We start from the raw sequence: 23,884 nt of genomic DNA, 5'->3' as shown, positions 1-23,884 counted from the left end.
ATAATACGCTCCTTTCAGTGGTGCTGTGAAAATGCCTGGAAAAAAGGAAACAAAAATTCTCCAAAATTCTAGTGAGCGTGGTTTAGTTTTACTTCATATGAACCTACTTATAGTCAGAGGTATTCATATATTCATACATACATAACTATTTATCATTTTAAATAACCAGAAATTAGACTCCAAAATTTTTATGTACAATGTCTAACATGATATTATGTTAAAAATCAGTATAGTTTGCAATATTATTTAAAAATTTAAAAAAAAATGTTTTGATTGCGAAAGAACAATAAGGCAGGGTTTGGTTATAAAAAAAATACCCCATATTTTGAATCTTGTGACTCGGCCTAGAGGAGACTGTCCACAAAAAGTGAATGGGTAAGGAGGAAATTAGTCAGAGAAGCAAAAAAAAGAGGCCAAGGGTAACCTGCAACGTGGTGCTACCACCACCATGCTTCACAAATTCACATAAAGAGTAAATACTTATGCAAGGAGTTGTACAATAAGTAACCCTGTGCTCTGATCTCAGTTTCTTTCTGGGGTGTGTGAAGAAAAGCATGTCGTATTCCACACGGAAGTAAATTGTATAAATAAAATAAAAGCTTTGTTTCTTTCTGTGTTTGTGATGTAAGTGTATTTAACGAGGGTGTAATAAAATTGTCACAAGGCTATCCACGGCCCATGCAACTCATATACATGCTGGTGTAGCTGTTTCTGAGTCATTTTTCTCTTTCTGCCAAATCTAAAGTGCCATTTTTTGACCATTTCCGGTTGAAATTTTTTTTGGCATCCCATCCATCCATCCATTTTCTGTACCGCTTATCCTACACAGGCTCGCAGGGAGCATGGGGCCTATCCCAAGGAACTCAGGGCACAAGGCAGGGGACACCCTAGACAGGGTGCCAACCCATTGCAGGGCACATGCAGATGCCAATCAGCCTACAATGCATGTCTTTGGACTGGGGGAAGAAACTGAAGTACCCAGAGGAAACTCCCAAAGCACAGGGAGAACATGCAAATGCCCCACACACGGGGGGAGGTGGGAATCGAACCCCCAACCCTGGAAGTGCGGGACCCCCTCAGTGCCATCCCTAATAACTGATGTTAACTGTATACTTGTCTACTGATAGCGAAGTTGAACATACATGATAGATCTTATCCCACATAAATTAAGTCAAAACATTCTCCATTTACCGTGACTGCAAGCGATTGTGCTCTGCGACTCCAGTCCAGAGCATTTGTGACAAAGGAGAAAGGGGAGGGGCTTCCAGGAGGTGTCAGTTAAAATCAGAGAGTGCGTAGATCATTCCAGATTCATGTGTTGATCGGCTCATCTCCTGCTATTGTGGAGGAAAAAGATTGCTCTTTTGCTATATTTTTAAGCACTAACTCGTACTAGTGTAGTGCGATATTAAATTGTGGAGCTCCTACACAAAATGCTTAAAGGTTGGCAGGTCTGGTAACAGAATATAATGTGTGCATGTTTCGGTTTCGTCTAACATAACCGAGTTTAACACGACTGAGGTTAAAATAGAGAGAAAAACACCAACACCTGCTGTTAGCCATGAGTCTTCTAGCTCAACAACTTCACAACATGGTAATGATACAAATTCCACGCCGAGGATAAGTCGTCTGTCAATTATCAATCATTAGAGAACAACTAAATTGTTATAAGCAAGAAAAAAGCTACCAATCTTGCATCCTTTTCCCTCTTATAGTGTAACATTGGACACTTTCAGTCTCTTCCTCTCTCTGCTGATTGGCTGTTGCTCCAGCCACCCTGTAGTCAGACTTCTTTCATGCCTGAAGTTGGGGCGTGATGACGCTTGATGTATCCGAGCTGCCGAATGATGTATACGTACAAATTTCCCACCGATTCTGACCTGACACACCCCGACTCAATTTTAACCAAAAACAAACAAGTAAACAAACAAACAAACAAATTAAAACAATAAATAGATAAAATCGCACAAGCTGTAGCTTTAAATAATATAATTTATGTACGAATAATAACATTTAGATTTAAATAAAACGTAATAATATTTCGTGTAAATATATTTTATAACATAATAAATAAAATTAATTATAATGATAAAAACAATGTAATTAAAAGGTTAGCTCAAATTAAATGTAGTTTAATATATTTAAGTAGGCTTTAAAAAGGTTTATCTTGCTGATATAAAAAATTCTAAATTAATCTGTCGTTAATAAATTATTAATTTTATGAAACATTTTCGTCAATATAAAATGCATTATTATTATTATTACTATTATTATTATTATTATAACTACGATTATGCTATCACTCGTTATATGTGTCGCGGAATGATGACGCAATTTATTTTGAACGATAGACGAGCTCTTTTATGCCGTTATTTTTTCCCCAATCATTTTCCGATAAGCTCCGCCTTGTATGCGTAAAACGACGCTGCTGAGTGCGCTGTGATTGGATAGAGGTTGCGAGGGTTTGCTACACAAGCCAATCCTAGCGCAGGAGGCGGGATTTACCGGAATGCGGTGGGAAAGTAATAACGCCTCTTTGGATGCGCGCAGTGTTTGGTCGGTTGCTAGCTAATCTTTGTTTGAAGCTAGTTCGCGGCAGTATTGGGAAGTCTATGAGCTAAGTGATGTGCATGTGCAATATGAAGAATGGAAGAAGACGATGTCACGATCAGAGAGCAGAATTTCCACAGCCAAGTCCGAGAGTACATTGTAAGTCAAATTAGCTAACTGTAATGCTAGCTAAAGCGGCTAGCAACGAGCCTGTGCATTGGTGTGACCGTTAGCACTAGCTGGCTAGCTTCGGAATCATTAGCTTGCAGGGTTTTGGGTGAAAGATGCAGCGGGTTTAGGATTTTGTGGCATAAAGTCACATTCTAAATCGAATACGGCTAATTAGCTAGCTTGCATTTGCATTTGTACTTTCAGCTAGCTTAGCTAATGCTAGTTAAATGATGCGGAGAGATAGATATATAAACGAATAGCTTTATGGACAGACAGATGGATAGAGAGAAACACAGGAGGACAGAAAGGAATGTTGACCAAAAGATATATAAGACTAGTAGACAGACAGGTGGAGAGGGAGACAGACGGCTGGAGAGGGAGAGAGACAGCTGGAGAGGGAGACAGACGGGTGGAGAGAGAGACAGACGGGTGGAGAGAGAGACAGACGGGTGGAGAGGGAGACAGACGGCTGGAGAGGGAGACAGACGGCTGGAGAGAGAGACAGACGGGTGGAGAGGTAGGGAGACGGGTGGAGAGGGAGACAGACGGCTGGAGAGGGAAACCGAGGAAGAGGTAGATGAATAGAGGGACAGACAGATGAATAGACACTAGGTGGATGGACAGATAGCAGATAGACAGTGGACTGGTTAGACTGATGGATGGACAAACAGGAAAATAGAGGAATAAGCTGATGAACAGAGAGACAGAAAAACAGCTACTAGGTGGATGGACAGATGCCTAGATGGATGAATAGACAGACAGATGGATAAGCAGATGGATGGATGATTGAACAGGTAGACAAAGGACTAGACTGATGGATAGGGATGGACTGATTCTTAGATGGGAAGATAGATTGACAGAAGGACAGATAGATGGGAAGATAGACTGATGGAATAGAGGGATAGAGAGAAATGCAGACAAACATGTAGAGAGAGGAAAAGGCAAGTGAATAGAAGGACAGACAGATAAATAGATACTAGATGGATGGAAAGATACATAGAGGGATGGAGAAAAAGGTAGATGAATGAGCTAGACAGACAGAAAGACTGATGGCTGGAGAGACAGACAGATGGACAAATGGGTATACAGAGGGATAGGCAGATGAAAAGAGGGACGGATAGACAGCTAAAGGTGGGTGGATGGATATCTTTACAGACAGATAGAGAGAAGGATAGACAGCTTTGTAGACAGACTGAGAGATGGAGAGACAGACAGGAATAGACTGATGAATAGAGGGACAGACAGATACTAGATGTTAGCTGGATGGACAGATACCTAGAAGCAGAGATAGATGGAAAGACAGAAAGACATTTGGAGGAATAGACGGGATGGAAAGATGAACAGAAGGATAGACAGAAGTAAAGACAGATGAATAGAAAGACAGACAGATAAATGGATAAATATATACTAGATGAACAGATACGTAGACAGAAGGATAGATTAGCAGAAGGACAGATGGAACAGATGGAGGTTCATATTTTCCTCCAAAATTCCATCAAAACTGTCTGAATTGCCTTCCAAATTTATTTCCATACCTCCCTCCAAGCTTCCGAATTTCCTTCCAAACTTCTGTCTAAACTTCCTTCTGAACGTTTCTCCCAAGCTTTTGAACTTCCTTCCACACTTTGGTCTGAACTTCCTTCCACACTTTGATCTGAACTTCCTTCCACACTTTGGTCTGAACTTCCTTCCACACTTTGATCTGAACTTCCTTCCACACTTTGATCTGAACTTCCTTCCACACTTTGGTCTGAACTTCCTTCCACACTTTGGTCTGAACTTCCTTCCACACTTCGGTCTGAACTTCCTTCCACACTTCGGTCTGAACTTCCTTCCACACTTTGGTCTGAACTTCCTTCCACACTTCGGTCTGAACTTCCTTCCACACTTTGGTCTGAACTTCCTTCCACACTTTGATCTGAACTTCCTTCCACACTTTGATCTGAACTTCCTTCCACACTTTGGTCTGAACTTCCTTCCACACTTCGGTCTGAACTTCCTTCCACACTTTGATCTGAACTTCCTTCCACACTTTGATCTGAACTTCCTTCCACACTTTGGTCTGAACTTCCTTCCACACTTTGGTCTGAACTTCCTTCCACACTTCGGTCTGAACTTCCTTCCACACTTTGATCTGAACTTCCTTCCACACTTTGGTCTGAACTTCCTTCCACACTTTGGTCTGAACTTCCTTCCACACTTTGGTCTGAACTTCCTTCCACACTTTGGTCTGAACTTCCTTCCACACTTTGGTCTGAACTTCCTTCCACACTTTGATCTGAACGCACCTCCAAGCTTCCAAATTTTCTTCCAAACTATCTTCTGAACTCCCAAACCTCCTTCCATATTTATATAGTTTCCTTACAAATCTCCTTCCATACTTCCTTCCTTCTGAGCTTCTGAACTTCCTTTCAAACTACTTTCTGAGTCTCCTTTTCCTTATTTCCTTCCTAACTTCCTTCCGAACCTCCCTGTGAGCTTCCGTACTTCCTTTTGAGCTTCCTTCCCAATTTCATTCCTGAACTCCTTCTTAACTTGCTTTCAGACCTCCTTCTTTCAGTCTCAGTTTCCTCCAAGTTTCTGAACTTCCATCTTCTCTCTAATCTTCAGAATCTTCTTCCTTCCTCTCTCTCTGTGTGCAGATCTGTTTCCTGTTGTTTGCTGTGCTGTACATCGTGTCCTACTGCATCATAACTCGCTACAAGAGGAAGAGTGGTAAGCACATGCATTTGTTTGTTTGTTTGTTTATTTATTTATTTGATTGATTGATGGATTGATGGATTGATTATAAACACGATGTTTCCATTTTGCTAATGATTGTTTTTAATATTTATTTAAATATTTATTTGTATTTATAATATTTCAGTGTTATTTTTTTTATTTATTGAAATTCAGAATTCTTTCTTATTGCGACAGATGACCATGAAGATGAAGATGCAGTCGTTAACAGAATATCGTAGGTTATTCGCAGTTCACCTTGTTTTACTTTTGTTCCTTTTTTTAAACCAGAAATGTAATTGTTTTTACTGCTGCGTGTACTTGGTGCTTGGTGCATGTACTTTAATCATATTTTATATATATATATATATATATATATTATTATTATTATTATTTTATTATTAAGTGTCCCAGCATTGCTGTTGAGAACTAATTTTAAAAAAATTATTTGTAAATAAATATAACCTAATTCTGCCTCCCTCTCACCTCTCCCTCCCCTTCTCTCCCACTCTCTCCCTCTCTCTCTCCCTCCCCTTCTCTCCCACTCTCTCTCCCTCCCCTTCTCTCCCACTCTCTCTCCCTCCCCTTCTCTCTCACTCTCTCTCTCTCCCCTTCTCTCCCACTCTCTCTCCCTCCCCTTCTCTCCCACTCTCTCTCTCTCTCCCCTTCTCTCCCTCTCTCTCCCTCCCCTTCTCTCCCACTCTCTCTCTCTCTCTCTCCCCTTCTCTCCCTCTCTCTCCCTCCCCTTCTCTCCCACTCTCTCTCTCCCTCCCCTTCTCTCCCACTCTCTCTCTCTCTCCCCTTCTCTCCCTCTCTCTCTCTCCCCTTCTCTTCCTCTCTCTCTCTCCCCTTCTCTCCCACTCTCTCTCTCTCTCCCCTTCTCTCCCTCTCTCTCCCTCCCCTTCTCTCCCACTCTCTCTCTCTCTCCCCTTCTCTCCCACTCTCTCTCTCTCTCCCCTTCTCTCCCACTCTCTCTCTCTCTCTCCCCTTCTCTCCCACTCTCTCTCTCCCTCCCCTTCTCTCCCACTCTCTCTCTCTCTCTCCCCTTCTCTCCCTCTCACCTCTCCCTCCCCTTCTCTCCCCCTCTCTCTCTCCCTCCCCTTCTCTCCCACTCTCTCTCTCTCTCCCCTTCTCTCCCACTCTCTCTCCCTCCCCTTCTCTCCCACTCTCTCTCCCTCCCCTTCTCTCCCACTCTCTCTCTCCCTCCCCTTCTCTCCCACTCTCTCTCTCTCCCCTTCTCTCCCCCCCTCTCTCTCCCTCCCCTTCTCTCCCCCTCTCTCTCTCCCTCCCCTTCTCTCCCACTCTCTCTCCCTCCCCTTCTCTCCCTCTCACCTCTCTCTCCCCTTCTCTCCCTCTCTCTCCCTCCCCTTCTCTCCCACTCTCTCTCTCTCCCCTTCTCTCCCACTCTCTCTCCCTCCCCTTCTCTCCCACTCTCTCTCCCTCCCCTTCTCTCCCACTCTCTCTCTCTCCCCTTCTCTCCCACTCTCTCTCTCCCCTTCTCTCCCACTCTCTCTCTCTCCCCTTCTCTCCCACTCTCTCTCCCTCCCCTTCTCTCCCACTCTCTCTCCCTCCCCTTCTCTCCCACTCTCTCTCTCTCTCCCCTTCTCTCCCTCTCTCTCCCTCCCCTTCTCTCCCACTCTCTCTCTCTCCCCTTCTCTCCCACTCTCTCTCCCTCCCCTTCTCTCCCACTCTCTCTCCCTCCCCTTCTCTCCCACTCTCTCTCCCTCCCCTTCTCTCCCACTCTCTCTCTCTCCCCTTCTCTCCCACTCTCTCTCTCCCCTTCTCTCCCACTCTCTCTCTCTCCCCTTCTCTCCCACTCTCTCTCCCTCCCCTTCTCTCCCACTCTCTCTCCCACTCTCTCTCTCTCCCCTTCTCTCCCACTCTCTCTCCCTCCCCTTCTCTCCCACTCTCTCTCCCTCCCCTTCTCTCTCACTCTCTCTCTCTCCCCTTCTCTCCCACTCTCTCTCTCTCCCCTTCTCTCCCACTCTCTCCCTCCCCTTCTCTCCCACTCTCTCTCTCTCTCCCCTTCTCTCCCACTCTCTCTCCCTCCCCTTCTCTCCCACTCTCTCTCCCTCCCCTTCTCTCCCTCTCTTTCCCCCCTCCCTCTCTCTCTCTCCCTCCCCTTCTCTCCCTCTCTCTCCCACTCACTCTCTCTCTCCCACCTCTCCCTCTCTTCCCCCCTCCCACTCTCTCCCCTTCTCTCCCTCTCTTTCCCTTCTCCCTCTCTCTCCCACTCCCTCTCTCTCTCCCACTTCCCCTCTCTCTCCCACCCCCTCTCTCTCTTCCACCTCTCCCTCTCTTTCCCTCCTCCCTCTCTCTCTCCCACCTCTCTCTCTCTCTTTCCCTCCTCCCTCTCTCTCCCCCCACCTTTTTCTCCCCGCTCTCCCTCTCCCACTCTCTCCCCCTTCTCTCTCTCCCACTCTCCTGCTCTCTCCCCCCTCTCTCTCTTTCTTCCCTCTCCCTCTCTCTCCCCCTCTCCCTCTCTCTCTTCCCTCTCTCTCTCCCCTCTCCCTCTCTCTCTCCCCCCTCCCACTTCACCCTCTCTCTCTCCTTCTCTCCCTCTCTCCCCTCTCTCTCTCTCTCTCCCCCCTCCCACTTCACCCTCTCTCTCTCCCTCTCTCCCTCCCTCCCTCTCTCTCTCTCTCTCTCTCTCTCTCTCTCTCAGTATGTACCTGTGTACGTTCACTCTGGCCGTATCCGGAGGCGCTGTCCTCCTCCTCCCGTTCTCTATAATCAGTAACGAGATCCTTCTGTCGCTCCCCAAGAACTACTACATCCAGTGGCTCAATGGCTCGCTCATCCACGGTCAGCATCAGCGCTCTCACCTGCCGTGTTTCTCCCCGTGTCTCGTACCAAACACATCCGACACCAGCACACTCCTCGAGCTCACGCTGTGACACGTTGCCTAGTGAAGAAGTTAAGACTACTGTAGTATTGATTGAAAGAAAATCAATCGAAATATTAATCAGTTATTTCAAAAGAAATTGTTCATTGCAGCTCTGTTTTTAGAGGAGTTTAGAGATTTGTGTATGTTTGTTCATGCAGCGGTGCTTTTAATAATTCAATGTTTAGTTTTGTTTCTGACCACCAGAGGGCACCAGAGTATCACATTTGTGCTGAGGCATTCGCACAGTGATTTATTTTTCCCTCCATCATCTGGCAGCATTGGACAGATGGAAAAAAAAAATATATATATATATATATAGCTTTATTTGCTTTTATTTTGGCCTTGAGCTTTACTTCTGAATTGGATAAACCTTATAAACCTCCAAATAAATTAACTGTAAGAGAATAAGACTGCAAAAATTTTGTTCAAAAATGTAATAATATTTATAAGCCCAGAGGCCGTGTATAGTAGTACAGAGATAACTGAAAAGATTGAACACCTGTGTATTATGTTATATTATTATATTGTTATAATTTGTGGAAGAATATCATGCAGAGGTTTAATGTTCAGTTTGATCCGAGTGTGTGCAGAACCTCAGGCTTTAACGTTTATATATCTGGAGGAAAAAAAAAAAACAAACCCGGAATAACCAGAGAACAAACATATGCTTGTGGTTTCATTTACTTTATTTTATATCGATGACGTGGATCTGATATCTGGCGTAGGGGTTTACCAGAATAACACGCCGCTGATTTGTGGTTTATTTCTCTGCAGGTCTGTGGAACCTCGTCTCGCTCTTCTCCAACCTGTGTCTCTTCGTCCTCATGCCTTTCGCCTATTTCTTCCTGGAGTCCGAGGGATTCGCCGGCTCTAAAAAGGTACGGACAGACTCCACGATTCCGTGTCTGTGTTTGCAAACCTTTTAAAGGAGCGGTGTGTTATTTTACACTTCCCCTGGCTGCGAAGTGAATTACAGTCACAATGCAAACTCCCACTCTTGTCCTTTTTTTTTTTTTTTCCTCATCAATCTTTTATGGTAAAAAGGGGCGGGGCCTAGCAGCTCTGTTCCGACTTGTATCTAAAATGGACAAAACGTAAAATGGCCTGAACACGTTCATCTTTAATGTGAAAGATCAGAGTTCAGGAAAGTCGTTAAACTTAATATGTGTATACTTGTGTAAGAATAACGCAATCTCATAACGCTGCTATAATAAAAATTCTTTTAAAGAAAGTTAGTTCATTAGGATCGTACCATGATTTTGGTTAAATTATTGAAAAGTTGTGATAAATTGTGGCGGTTTTAACCCATATACCAGCTCGCTCTCTTTCTCTCGCTCGCTCTCTCTCTCTCTCTGTCTCTCTTTCACTCACACACTCACACACACAGACTGTTTTTCTCACTTTTATGCCTCTTATTGTCATTAAGGGCACAAACCCTGAAAAATAAAAACTTCAAAAGCACACTTCCCTTCTAAAAATTTCTCATATCGTAAATTACAGCCACGGCCGCTCACGGACCTGGACAAAATCTGGAAAGGGAAAAAAAAAAAAGTGTGCGTTCAGTTCCTCTCGGCTCGCGGTTTGAAGTGGCTCCTGGTTTTTGTCGCGTTCGTCGAACTTACATAAAGATTAAAAGATTAAAGATCAGCTGCTACTGTAGTTTACGAGGCCAAGAGGTAATTTGTCCTGTTTCTGGCTACTGATCATCCATAAACGCAGAGGCACTGCTTTATTTCGCCCTACACGTCCACTCTGTCTGTGTGTGTGTGTGTGTGTGTGTGTGTGTGTGTGTGTGTGTGTGTGTGAGACGGAAAGAGAGGAAACGATCTCATATGAAAGCCCCCCGCAGACGGACGGGAAGGTCAGCTCTCGAGCCACGCAGCCTCATAAAGCTCAGATTGGAGGTTTCATGGCGAACCCTCGGAGTCTGACACTCGCCTCGGCGTAATGGCCGCGTTTAATCTCGCACGTTACGTTCTCTAACGAGAGGAAATGAAACAGGGGAGTTCATTAAACGCTGCTGCGTTTTTATATACGCCCCGCGTTTTACGGCCCACTCGATTCCGTGTCACACACAGGTTTTAATATCAGAGTTACGCGTCTGACGGGAAGCACAGAGACCTGGCTTCAGGGTCAAGCCTCGTATCTCAGGGCCGATTTATTTCGTTATTTTTTTATAATAACGAGTTGGATTATATATACGATGAAGATCCTCTAGCGACAGACCTGCGATTAAAGAACGTTACCGCGTCACTACTGTTTACGTCATGGTTCGGAGCGATAAACGTAAACGCCATAAACACAAACGTTCTTCGGAGCGAGCTTTCAGGACCATTTTTTTTTCTTTTCTGTCCATTACTTTTTCTCATCCTTTTTTTTTCCTCTCATTTTTTCTCATCAGTCCATTATTTTACACGAGCGAGTTTTCTGGAAAAGAAGGAAATAAATAGAGAATGAAAAGGATAAAAGGAGTGGGGAAAAAAAGAGGGATGTATAGAATAACAGAGGGAAAAAAAGGAAAGTCTGTAAGAGGGACTGAAGAGAGAATGAATAGGAAGAGGTAAGTATAGAATAAGAGAAAGAAGGAAATAAATGGAGAACGAAAGGAAGAGAAGTTGAAAAGGGAATTATAGAATATGAGAGAGAGAGAAAGACTAAGTGGAAGAGAGAAAATATAAAAGGAGAGAAGTATAGAATGAGAGAGAGAGAGAAAGAAAGAAAGAGAAATAAATAGAGTAAGAAAGAAAGAAATAGAAAGAAAACAAGATATATAAAGAAAAGCGAGTGCTATGAAAATAAATAAAAATAAATTAAAAAAAAAATTTAGAAGAGAGAAGTATAGAATAATAATGTGTGTGCACGTGTGTGTGTGTGTGTGTGTGTGTGTGTGTGAGCTTCTCGTTCTCAGGGTTTGGGCGCCGTATCTCGTGTTTGCTCGACGTCATGGCAACACGTGGTTCATTATTTTAACACAAAGAAAAGAAATACTCTGAATTTTCACTCGACCCATCATGAAATATATTCAGTCTTATTATTTTAATCTCTTAACCACACGTTTATTCTGACAAAATAAATGTAGTCCTTATCTGATGTCTAAAGACAATATGATTGTTTAGCAAACTTTATTTAACTTAAAAATCTCTAAATTTATCTTCTAAAATAATACATTTTGAAGATGAAATCAACACATTTAACATTTTCTGGAGTTAAAACTTCTTTAACTTTATTAACTTTAATTTTTATATAAAATTAAAAACTTTTTACGGAATTAACTTTTCAAAAATGTGAATTTCTCTGAAACGTGTGTGTGTGCGCGTGTGTGCGCGTGTGTGTGCGTGTGTGTGCGTGTGTGTGTGTGCGTGTGTGTGTGTGTGTGCGCGCGTGTGTGTTAGTGTGTGTGCGTGAGTGTGAGAGAAGTGGAGCTGAAGACACACGTTAATCCGTCGTGTGTTAACACGACTTCAAACATCTTCCTAAACTCATATATCCTGTGTGTATGGGTGCTGTATACTGATTCATGGTGTGTGTGTGCGTGTGTGTGCGCGGGTGTGTGTGTTCTGTGTTTTGTCCGTCACACTGGCTGTAGTGTTACAGGCTTAGTAGAAGGACTGCAGGTTCAATCCTTACTGATGTGAGGATGGTGTGTGTATGTGTGTGTATGTGTGTGTATGTATGTGTGTGCGTGCGTGCGTGCGTGCGTGCGTGTGTGTGTGTGGATGCTGAGCGACAGAGAGACTGAGCGACAGAGAGACTGAGCGACAGAGAGACTGAGAGTGAGAGATGAAGAAAGACAGAAAGAGGCAGAAAATAAGATGGAGAGTGAGTGACAGTGAGACAGAGTGAGTGACAGAGGGAGAGTGAGACAGAGAGAGTGACAGAGGGAGAGAGTGAGACAGTGAGAGTGAGACAGTGAGAGTGAGACAGGGAGAGTGAGACAGGGAGAGTGACAGAGGGAGAGTGACAGAGGGAGAGTGACAGAGGGAGAGAGAGACAGAGGGAGAGTGAGACAGTGAGGGTGACAGAGGGACAGTGAGACAGAGAGAGTGACAGAGGGAGAGTGACAGAGGGAGAGTGACAGAGGGAGAGTGACAGAGGGAGAGTGAGACAGTGAGAGTGACAGTGAGAGTGACAGTGAGAGTGACAGTGAGAGAGACAGAGGGAGAGTGAGACAGTGAGGGTGACAGAGGGAGGGAGAGAGTGACAGAGGGACAGTGAGACAGTGAGGGTGACAGAGGGAGAGTGAGACAGAGAGAGTGACAGAGTGAGAGAGAGAGACAGAGACAGACAGTGAGAGTGACAGAGGGAGAGTGAGACAGTGAGAGAGACAGAGGGAGAGTGAGACAGTGAGGGTGACAGAGACAGAGTGAGACAGTGAGAGTGACAGAGGGAGAGTGAGACAGAGAGAGAGACAGAGGGAGATTGAGACAGTGAGAGAGACAGAGGGAGATTGAGACAGTGAGAGAGACAGACAGTTAGATAGTGAGACAGAGAGAGAGACAGAGGGAGAGTGAGACAGAGAGAGACAGAGACAGATAGTGAGACAGTGAGAGAGACAGAGGGAGAGTGAGACACACAGAGACAGAGGGAGATTGAGACAGTGAGAGAGACAGACAGTTAGATAGTGAGACAGAGAGAGTGACAGAGGGAGAGTGAGACAGTGAGAGAGACAGACAGTTAGTGAGACAGAGAAAGAGACAGAGGGAGAGTGAGACAGTGAGAGTGATAGTTAGATAGTGAGACAGAGAGAGACAGAGGGAGAGTGAGAGAGACAGAGACAGTTAGATAGTGAGACAGTGAGAGAGACAGAGGGAGAGTGAGAGAGACAGAGACAGTTAGATAGTGAGACAGTGAGGGAGACTGAGACAGTGAGAGAGACAGAGGGAGAGTGAGACAGTGAGAGAGACAGAGGGAGAGTGAGACAGTGAGAGAGACAGAGACAGTTAGATAGTGAGACAGTGAGAGAGACAGAGGGAGAGTGAGAGAAACAGACACAGATAGTGAGACAGTGAGAGAGACAAAGGGAGAGTGAGAGAAACAGAGACAGTTAGATAGTGAGACAGTGAGAGAGACAGAGACAGTGAGAGAGACAGAGACAGTGAGAGAGACAGAGGGAGACAGAGGGAGAGTGAGACAGTGAGAGAGACAGAGGGAGAGTGAGACAGTGAGAGAGACAGAGACAGTTAGATAGTGAGACAGTGAGTGAGACAGAGACACACAGTGGAGGGACACATGGAGGCGCTGTGGATGCAGTGATGATGTGACAGTCTGGAAATTTACACATTTCTGTTTCTCTCTCTCTCTGTGTCAGTTCAGTACTGAGTTCAGTTCCTCTTCTCATCACAGTACCAAAAGTACTTTTCCACTGGTGTGTGTGTGTGGGTGTGTGGGTGTGTGGGTGTGTGTGTGGGTGTGTGTGGGTGTGTGTGTGTGTGTGTGTGTGTGTGTGTGTGTGTGTGTGTGTGTGGGTGTGTGTGGGTGTGTGTGGGTGTGGGTGTGTGTGGGTGTGTGTGGGTGTGTGTGTTTAGCAGTAAGACACAGCCTGGGGTGCAAATACTTTGACCTTCCTACATCATACAGAGTGACAGAAAAGATGTTCATTTTAAACTTTGATAGCATTAAAATATAACTGTTATATCACTTTACGTTATATCACTGTCTGTCTGTCTCTCACTGTCAGCCTGTCTGTCTGTCTCTCACTGTCTGTCTGTCTCTCACTGTCAGCCTGTCTGTCTGTCTCTCACTGTCAGCCTGTCTGTCTGTCTCTCACTGTCAGCCTGTCTGTCTGTCTCTCACTGTCAGCCTGTCTGTCTGTCTCTCACTGTCTGTCTGTCTCTCACTGTCTGTCTGTCTCTCACTGTCTGTCTCTCACTGTTAGCCTGTCTGTCTGTCTCTCACTGTCTGTCTGTCTCTCACTGTCAGCCTGTCTGTCTGTCTCTCACTGTCTGTCTGTCTCTCACTGTCAGCCTGTCTGTCTGTCTCTCACTGTCAGCCTGTCTGTCTGTCTCTCACTGTCTGTCTGTCTCTCACTGTCAGCCTGTCTGTCTGTCTCTCACTGTCTGTCTGTCTCTCACTGTCTGTCTGTCACTGTTAGCCTGTCTGTCTGTCTCTCACTGTCTGTCTGTCTCTCACTGTCAGCCTGTCTGTCTGTCTCTCACTGTCTGTCTGTCTCTCACTGTCAGCCTGTCTGTCTGTCTCTCACTGTCTGTCTGTCTCTCACTGTCTGTCTCTCACTGTTAGCCTGTCTGTCTGTCTGTTTGTCTGTCTCTCACTGTTTGTCTGTCTGTCTGTCTCTCACTGTCTGTCTGTCTCTCACTGTCAGCCTGTCTGTCTGTCTCTCACTGTCTGTCTGTCTCTCACTGTCTGTCTCACTGTTAGCCTGTCTGTCTGTCTGTCTGTCTGTCTCTCACTGTTTGTCTGTCTGTCTGTCTCTCACTGTCTGTCTGTCTGTCTCTCACTGTCTGTCTGTCTGTCTGTCTCTTTCTCTGTCACCCTGTCAGCGTGTCTGTCTCTCTCTCTCACTGTCAGCGTGTCTGTCTCTCTCTCTCACTGTCAGCCTGTCTGTCTCTCTCTCTCTCTCACTGTCAGCGTGTCTGTCTCTCTCTCTCTCTCTCTCACTGTCAGCGTGTCTGTCTCTCTCTCTCACTGTCAGCCTGTCTGTCTCTCTCTCTCTCACTGTCAGCCTGTCTGTCTCTCTCTCTCTCACTGTCAGCCTGTCTGTCTCTCTCTCTCACTGTCAGTGTGTGTCTCTCTCTCTCACTGTCAGTGTGTCTGTCTCTCTCTCTCTCTCTCTCTCTCTCTCTCTCTCTCTCTCTCTCTCACTGTCAGCGTGTCTCTCTCTCTCTCTCACTGTCAGCCTGTCTGTCTCTCTCTCTCTCACTGTCAGCCTGTCTGTCTCTCTCTCTCTCTGTCAGCGTGTCTGTCTCTCTCTCTCTCACTGTCAGCGTGTTTGTCTCTCTCTCTCACTGTCAGCCTGTCTGTCTCTCTCTCTCTCACTGTCAGCCTGTCTGTCTCTCTCTCTCTCTGTCAGCCTGTCTGTCTCTCTCTCTCTCACTGTCAGCCTCTGTCTCTCTCTCTCTCTGTCAGGCTGTCTGTCTCTCTCTCTCTCTGTCAGCCTGTCTGTCTCTCTCTCTCTCTGTCAGCCTGTCTGTCTCTCTCTCACTGTCAGCCTGTCTCTCTCTCTCTCTCACTGTCAGCCTGTCTGTCTCTCTCTCACTGTCAGCCTGTCTGTCTCTCTCTCTCTCACTGTCAGCCTGTCTCTCTCTCTCTCTCACTGTCAGCCTGTCTGTCTCTCTCTCACTGTCAGTGTGTCTGTCTCTCTCTCTCTCACTGTCAGCCTGTCTGTCTCTCTCTCACTGTCAGCCTGTCTGTCTCTCTCTCTGTCAGCCTGTCTCTCTCTCTCTCTCTCACTGTCAGCCTGTCTGTCTCTCTCTCACTGTCAGTGTGTCTGTCTCTCTCTCTCTCACTGTCAGTGTGTCTGTCTCTCTCTCTCTCACTGTCAGCCTGTCTCTCTCTCTCTCACTGTCAGCCTGTCTGTCTCTCTCTCTGTCAGCCTGTCTCTCTCTCTCTCTCTCACTGTCAGCCTGTCTGTCTCTCTTTCTCACTGTCAGCCTGTCTGTCTCTCTTTCTCACTGTCAGTGTGTCTGTCTCTCTCTCACTGTCAGCCTGTCTGTCTCTCTCTCTCTCTCACTGTCAGCCTGTCTGTCTCTCTCTCTCACTGTCAGCCTGTCTGTCTCTCTCTCTCTCACTGTCAGCCTGTCTGTCTCTCTCTCTCTCACTGTCAGCGTGTCTGTCTCTCACTGTCTGTCTCTCTCTCTCACTGTCAGCCTGTCTGTCTCTCTTTCTCACTGTCAGTGTGTCTGTCTCTCTCTCACTGTCAGCCTGTCTGTCTCTCTCACTGTCAGCCTGTCTGTCTCTCTTTCTCACTGTCAGTGTGTCTGTCTCTCTCTCACTGTCAGCCTGTCTCTCTCTCTCACTGTCAGCCTGTCTCTCTCTCTCTCTCTCACTGTCAGCCTGTCTCTCTCTCTTTCTCACTGTCAGCCTGTCTGTCTCTCTTTCTCACTGTCAGCCTGTCTGTCTCTCTCTCACTGTCAGCCTGTCTGTCTCTCTCTCTCTCTCACTGTCAGCCTGTCTGTCTCTCTCTCTCTCTCACTGTCAGCCTGTCTGTCTCTCTCTCTCTCACTGTCAGCCTGTCTGTCTCTCTCTCTCTCACTGTCAGCGTGTCTGTCTCTCACTGTCTGTCTCTCTCTCACTGTCAGCCTGTCTGTCTCTCTTTCTCACTGTCAGTGTGTCTGTCTCTCTCTCACTGTCAGCCTGTCTGTCTCTCTCACTGTCAGCCTGTCTGTCTCTCTTTCTCACTGTCAGTGTGTCTGTCTCTCTCTCACTGTCAGCCTGTCTCTCTCTCTCACTGTCAGCCTGTCTCTCTCTCTCTCTCTCACTGTCAGCCTGTCTGTCTCTCTTTCTCACTGTCAGTGTGTCTGTCTCTCTCTCACTGTCAGTGTGTCTGTCTCTCTTTCTCACTGTCAGTGTGTCTGTCTCTCTCTCACTGTCAGTGTGTCTCACTGTCAGCCTGTCTGTCTCTCTCTCTCTCACTGTCAGCCTGTCTGTCTCTCTCTCTCTCACTGTCAGCCTGTCTGTCTCTCTCTCTCTCTGTCAGCCTGTCTGTCTCTCTCTCTCTCACTGTCAGCCTGTCTGTCTCTCTCTCTCTCTGTCAGCCTGTCTGTCTCTCTCTCTCTCACTGTCAGCCTGTCTGTCTCTCTCTCTCTCACTGTCAGCCTGTCTGTCTCTCTCTCTCTCTCTGTCAGCCTGTCTGTCTCTCTCTCACTGTCAGTGTGTCTGTCTCTCTCTCTCTCTCACTGTCAGCCTGTCTCTCTCTCTCTCTCTCACTGTCAGCCTGTCTCTCTCTCTCTCTCTCTCTCTCACTGTCAGCCTGTCTGTCTCTCTTTCTCACTGTCAGTGTGTCTGTCTCTCTCTCACTGTCAGCCTGTCTGTCTCTCTCTCACTCTCTCTCTCTCTGTTTTCAGTTTTCATGCACTTTATTGATAAGACAAATAACTGCATTTGTATTGCCAAAGCAAGTATAACGGAAGTGTAGCGTAAGAGCAGGAGAAAGAAACTGAAACAGTAATAGATTAAACTGAAGAGAGAAGCGCGAGGGCGAGGCAGATCACTCGCTGTCCCTCATACTGTGGCAGGACGAGCCGTACTGCGCTGCTAATATACAGCAGTCTTTATCTCCTCCTGGGAGGAGGGGAGCGTTTCACTGTGGGGCAGATCGTCAGATGTTTGGGGTGTGTTTGATTTTTCTCGGATGTCTGTGTATTTAGTGCATTCTGTGAGGAAGTGCAGCTCTGTCTCAGTCGTGTTTCTTCCTGTGGGAGCCGTGTTTTCCTGTGTTTTCCTGTTTCTATCTCACGCTCGTGTGCGCCGAGTCTGTAGTGTTTATCAGTCGCTGTGTACAGATAGTGTGTCACGCTCTGCTGTCTCTTTAGGGCCAGACAGCATTGCATTGTACTCTGCTGTTGTGTTTGGATTGGGTTTCCCATTAGCTGATGTAGTTTCGTTTGAGTTGTATAGTAATTTAGTTGTGTGATTAGTTTGACGTTGTAGTTCTGGTGTAAAGCGTCAGTGTGCTGGGGATTAGTCGGTGTTGGTGATCCTTCAGAGCTGAAGCTTCAGACCAGCGGAGAGAGGAGACTGTTTTCCTTGATCGACTCTTGGTATTGCTGGGCTTTGTAATGATGTGACTGGGGGTCACTGAGTTTTAGGTGTTTCCAAAATCCGACTGAATCGTTCTCTCTCTCTCTCTTAGGCTGCCTGGCTGCAGGACTTCTCCCATAACACCTTCCCCAACACACACACACACACACACACACACACACAGTTTTATGATACACTTAGTGCTTAGTGACCCCGAAAAGCTGAAGTGAAGCTGCTAATAGACTGCAGCTGGGTGTCTGCACTCACACTGTGTGTGTGTGTGTGTGTGTGTGTGTGTGTGTGTGTGTGTGTGTGAGTGAGGGTGTTATGGAGGTAGCTCCTGCAGCTTTTAGAGCTAACACACCAATTAGAACCTCATTTACACCTGCTGCACACAACTCGTATCTGGCATGGTGTCTGTTACTAATAGTGTATTCGGGTGTGCTTTTAGATACAGTTAATAATGCTCTGTGTGTGTGTGTGTGTGTGTGTGTGTGTGTGTGTGTGTGTGTGTCAGGGCCTGAAAGCTCGTATCCTGGAGACGTTTGTGATGCTGTTTCTGCTCGCTCTGCTCATCCTGGGCATCGTGTGGGTCGCGTCAGCACTCGTCGACAACGACGCTGCCAGCATGGAGTCTCTCTACGGTACGTGTGTGTGTGTGTGTGTGTGTGTGTGTGATGTTTTCCTCACTGTGTGGGAATATAAATTTTTCCATATAGTTTTAAAACCTAAAAGTGGCCAAAAGTATATTATATCTTTTCTAGCTTTTGTTGAACGTGTGTGTGTGTGTGTGTGTGTGTTTACAGACCTGTGGGAGTTCTACCTGCCCTACTTGTACTCGTGTATCTCTTTGATGGGCGGCTTGCTGCTTCTGAGTGAGTATCTCTTTCACACACAACACACACACACACACACACACACACACATTCGCTAGCTAGCTCATTTACTCAGCTAAATGTAACCACGGAAACGGCGTCTCTCAAAAGGTCAGGAAAGTGTTCGCGTCGAGACAGACAGCTAGGCAGTGCACAATACACTCGCCCGTCAGGCGGGTAAAATCTTATGAGCGCTGTTGCTAGGCAACGGTGAAATATGGACGCATAAGTTAGTTAATGAAGCATGTTGATTGGGTAGAACACGGCCGTTAAAGGTGCGGCGTCGGCGCGAATGAGACAGAGTGACACGGAATATCAACATTTACCTCAGATGTGCTGGTGGATATTTAAAAAAAACAGATTCTGTATGAATAAAAATGACACTTAGCGTCCACCGCTAACCGTTTCTGTGTGAGCCGAACAAAATGTATTCCTGAGTGAAAATGTGATATTACAGATAAGATGAACATCGTGAAACATGAGTATGTGTCTCTCTCTCTCTCTCTCTCTCTCTCTCTCTCTCTCGCAGTGTGTACTCCAGTGGGTTTGTCCCGCATGTTCACCGTCATGGGCCAGTTGCTAGTCAAACCCACGGTACGTGTGATTTCTGGAAACTTTGATTAGATGTTGTATATCGTAGAAGATCGCAATTTTCTCGAGTAGCATGTCTGATATTTTGATTTAAGGGCACTGAAGACTGTGTCCTACGCATGTCGGGGTGTGGAGAGTTCATATCTTGCACAGGTTTACTAAATATAACTTTCCGATATTTATAAAAATGATAAACACGCATTAAAGCTGTGCACGATCGCATTAAGTTCATTAATCGAATGAGATTTTTTTCATTTTATTTTTTTTTTACTCATGTACAATGTTTGGATTTTACCTGAGGGGCAGAATACAGCATGGATATTGAATATTTTTGTAGTTTTTCTAGCTACAAGCACCAGAACTCCGCACTACTGAAGCGTAATCGGGAAATAGCTAGCTAGCTAATCTGTAAATTATTAATGGTTAATGGATGAAATAATGGCTGCGTTCTGGTACGTTCGAACATGACTGACTGATATGGAAATTTATTTCTCTCGCTGTCAGATTTTGGAGGATTTAGACGAACAGTTGTACTGCATTCAGCTCCAGGAAGAAGCTTTACAGCACAGACTCAATGGTGAGCCCGTTCACATTCACAGTCACATCCACACATCGGCCGTGTTGCCTGTGATGTCATGCTCAGTGTGAAAAAAGGGTTTGGAAAAATGCACCGCGGACTTTTTGTCAGATGTCAGAAATGACGTCATTCCGACCTGCGAATCATAACTTACGATGAAAGTCAAATGCAGCATAAAGCGCCACTCATGCATTTCCTAAACAACGTTGGAAATGGCTGACACGATACGATAACGTCTGTTTGCGAGATTCTTGCTATAGCAATATCGTCACATGACTCATCCCTGGTCACGCCCACATTTTACTCAATACGTTCTACTGTACGTTATTTTAAAGCCACAATGTAACGGCGTGATGGTCATGCTTTGATTACCTACATTGACGTATTTCCTTTTGAAACAGGAAGTCAAGGGGGAGCCTGTTGAAGGGCAGGTTTTTTCTTGTTTGCTTCTCCACGTCTCACACACACACTCTCTCTCTCTCTCTCTCACACACACACACACACACACACACACACACACACACACACACACTCTTACTGTGCGTCACAACGCATAGACCATCACACCCATTTATGTTTTTGGGGTAAGAATACACGCTTGAACAGAGATCAAACAAATTTTGGAGTGGGAACGAACACACACACACACACACACACACACGCGCGCAGTCTTTTTAACACCCCAAGGGCTAGTTTTTAAAAGGAATTAACATCTTTGGACTGAAACTACACGAATGACCCATGTTCCAGCGATACCTGGAGCTTGTGTGCGGAGGCGGGACAAATGCATTCTAGAGAGCGTTTGATTGGAGGAAATTGGGACTAGTACAGTACGAGTCATCATTTCCACTTTTCCCAGAAATGAAAAATTATCTTGAAAATACAAAATGTCCAAAATATTTCGTGGCATTTTGGAGAGTTTCAGAGAAATGCAACACAGTGTGTTACACTGGAGTGTTTTTGTACCCCGACACGTTCAAACACACACACACACCCACACACACACGCGCGCATACAGTTATTTTGCTTTACGTGTAGATAAAGTCATTCTCTTCAGGTTTTTAGCGTCCAGTGAAGCACGCAAGCGAGCGAGTTAGCGCACTGATGAGATGGCAGCTGATTAGTCCTCACCGCTGCTCCTCAATGCACACGCATCTAACCGTCCGCTCTCGGCCGCTTTGAAAGCCCGATAAAATATTCTATTTTATTTCAATCTCACGTTTGATGTGCAGCGCTACAAAAGCTCCGTGATGATGAGGAATGCCTGAGCCCACGGCATTCTGGGAAAAATAGCATTCAGGCTTGGAGGGAGAATGAAGCTTATCAGGAAGGTTTTTTTTTTTTTCAGGGCAGGTGCTGCAGGTAGAAAGAAACAGAGAGGTGTGTTTTTGTTTACATTTATTGCGCAGTCTTTCATGTTTTGTGAGCAGTCCTCGTCGTGGGTTCTGCGGGAACAAAACGTATCTGTAAAACAACATTTTATCCTTATGAGGTTTATCTGTCAGTGATGACACAAAATTAGGTGGATGACTAATATATGTATATATATTGTGTGTGTGTATTTTTTATTTATTTATTTTTTTTACTGTACAAAGAGGTACAGTAAAAAATATCACAAGCCTCGGGTTTATGGGTTGAAAGAAGTTTGCTTAACTAGTGCTTATTAAACTACAGTTTTTCGTGAAAAACGTGGCGACTCTTCTTTTTCCCCGTCTTCTGTTTCTTCGTAACGGCTTTTGAAACAAACTTCTGAAATCCCTGAGTGTTCACGGTTCATCATGCTGCGTTCAAGTCCTGTCGGAAATATCGAAGTGAACGCACCACAATGTTGTAATCACCACTCGGGAACTTTTTTTTTTTTTTTTTTTTAAATTATACGTTAACTCTTCAGTTCTTTAAGCTAAACAAACTTCTTGTTGTGAAATGATATTAAAAAAAATGATATTAAAAAAAGCTGTTTTCTCACACTCACCACCTCTGAACCCATACGCGTGAACTTCAGAGGACGGCACCGTCAGGGCAGTAAGAGGTTCCTCACACAAGGGGGCGGGGTTTGTGATGGAGTAATGAGTGAAAGCACAAATGAAATAGGTTTTGGAATTTTTCAAACAGGGTCAAGGTCACAGCAAGGTCAAACATCTGAAATAGGTTTTCTTCAATAACTTCCTTCAAATTTGAAGTGGAGTTTAAGAGAATTTCTGGAATACAAATCAGTAACAAAAGACATCAGACATTCCCGTCGACGCTGTCGGTATCGAGTTCTACTTGGTGTTGCTTTATCCTTATCTGAGGCAGCAATACTCAGACAGGTGGTTGTGTTGAAACAATGCTAGATTGGTCATTAAGGTGGCTGATGGGTGCTAAGAACAGATTCCCCACACCACCACACCACCTCCACCAGCCTGAGCCACCGAAAATCAAGATTCATCAGATCAGACCAGGCGCCTGTCCAGATTCCCGCTGTAGCCTTAGATTCCTGTCGATTTCTGACAGGTTGCAGATGGTGGGGTCAGAATTTGGTGTCAACATCATGAATCCATGAACCTGCCTTTGAAGGAAGGTTGCAAAATATGGAGACTTTTCACAAAGTACCTCTATACAAAAGCTAATCATCATAAAACGCCCAAACTTTCTCTATACCGTACACAGTCGTGTTTTAAAGGTCCTTGTGTGTGTGTGTGTGTGTGTGTGTGTGTGTGTGTGTTTTGCTCTTGGCTCGTTTCCTGCATTTCCTTGTTGTCCAGATGCGCAGTGACCTTGCAACGTCTCTCTGCTTTGCATAATCCAAGCTGATGTAATGCAGAAACGGCTCTACAGCGAGCGCCGATGTCATCTTTTCTGCAACACACACACACACACACACACACACAAACAGCTTTACGTGAAGGACACACTCATTTTGGCTAACTCTCCTTGAACAACTGATTCTGATAGCATTTAAAAGATTAAATGCAAAAGTCCTATTTTTGTATTCAAAGTGATTTTGGGGGCGGGGCTAAGAATGAGCTCAGTTTGTGATGTCACTAGTATTGGGTTTAAACCAGTCACGTTAAATATGCAAATTATTACAAGACAGTTTAGTCTCTGGAAACTTTTAGCTATAGAACAGTCACGTTAAGCACCTAGCTAGCTAGCTAATCTTGGTAATGAATGAAGTCATGGTTGTTATGGCAACAATGTATTTTGAAAGGTTTAATTAGCTACAGTTAAATATATTACTGATGATTATGATTATTTACATTGAGAGAAAGACACTCAAACCAAACCTTAGCTAGCTTATTAGCGGTTAGTTAGCCAGCTAGCTAAGATAGCTAATGTTGTTATTATTAGGTCATTAGGAAGCGTTTGCTGTTAATGGTTTAAATTTGCTCAGACTGGCATTCAAAAATACTGTGAAGTGTAAAAGAGTAAATCGTGTGTGTGTGTGTGTGTGTGCGTGCCTGAGGGGAAGTTGGTGTGTATGTGTGTATGTGTGTGAGGGGTTCCCCAGGAAAACCGCAGTCTTATTTAGCTGCTATTATTATTTTTAAAATCCTACCTCATTTCTGTCACTCCTCAAAAGTTGAGGATCGCCCCAGGACACACGCACTCAGACACACACACACACACACACACACACACTCACACACTCAGACACAGCAATTAGTTTGTGTTACAGCGTTACTGGCGCGCAATAAAACGTCGATCTGTCATCCTTCCCCGATCGCTTTGATCAAAATGTGATTATTAAGATGATTAGAACAACACGCCCTGTCTCGCTTCCTCACACACACACACACACACACACACACAGAGACAGGGAGAGAGTGAGAGAGGGAC

At 45.2% G+C, this 23,884-nt stretch overlaps 2 protein-coding genes across 3 annotated transcripts in view; one reads left to right on the top strand and one right to left on the bottom strand.

Moving 5' to 3' along the window:
• The first annotated feature begins 2,496 nt into the window (after positions 1 to 2,496).
• Positions 2,497 to 23,884, top strand: part of lmbr1 (limb development membrane protein 1) — a 33,114-nt gene continuing 11,726 nt past the window's right edge. Inside the window, exons 1-9 of one of the 2 annotated variants that reach the window (XM_034303285.2) lie at positions 2,497 to 2,709; positions 5,364 to 5,436; positions 5,638 to 5,677; positions 8,105 to 8,244; positions 9,101 to 9,204; positions 18,540 to 18,666; positions 18,829 to 18,897; positions 19,427 to 19,491; positions 19,993 to 20,065. In XM_034303285.2, the coding sequence (XP_034159176.1) occupies positions 2,647 to 2,709; positions 5,364 to 5,436; positions 5,638 to 5,677; positions 8,105 to 8,244; positions 9,101 to 9,204; positions 18,540 to 18,666; positions 18,829 to 18,897; positions 19,427 to 19,491; positions 19,993 to 20,065 (754 nt within the window). In that variant the 5' untranslated portion in view covers positions 2,497 to 2,646. Of the gene's footprint in view, positions 2,710 to 5,363; positions 5,437 to 5,616; positions 5,678 to 8,104; positions 8,245 to 9,100; positions 9,205 to 18,539; positions 18,667 to 18,828; positions 18,898 to 19,426; positions 19,492 to 19,992; positions 20,066 to 23,884 lie in introns of both variants that reach the window. The other variant, XM_034303284.2, reaches the window with a different exon arrangement.
• Positions 20,955 to 23,884, bottom strand: part of rnf32 (ring finger protein 32) — a 32,458-nt gene continuing 29,528 nt past the window's right edge. The window contains exon 9 of the mRNA XM_026936568.3: positions 20,955 to 22,903. The gene's annotated coding sequence lies outside the window, so the exon portion shown is untranslated. The remainder of the gene's footprint in view (positions 22,904 to 23,884) is intronic.

The sequence above is a fragment of the Pangasianodon hypophthalmus genome, chromosome 4 (assembly GCF_027358585.1).
Source record: "Pangasianodon hypophthalmus isolate fPanHyp1 chromosome 4, fPanHyp1.pri, whole genome shotgun sequence".
Taxonomy (NCBI): Eukaryota; Metazoa; Chordata; class Actinopteri; order Siluriformes; family Pangasiidae; genus Pangasianodon; species Pangasianodon hypophthalmus.
Note: the sequence above shows the minus strand (reverse complement) of the source record. Positions and strands in the feature narration are given on the sequence as shown.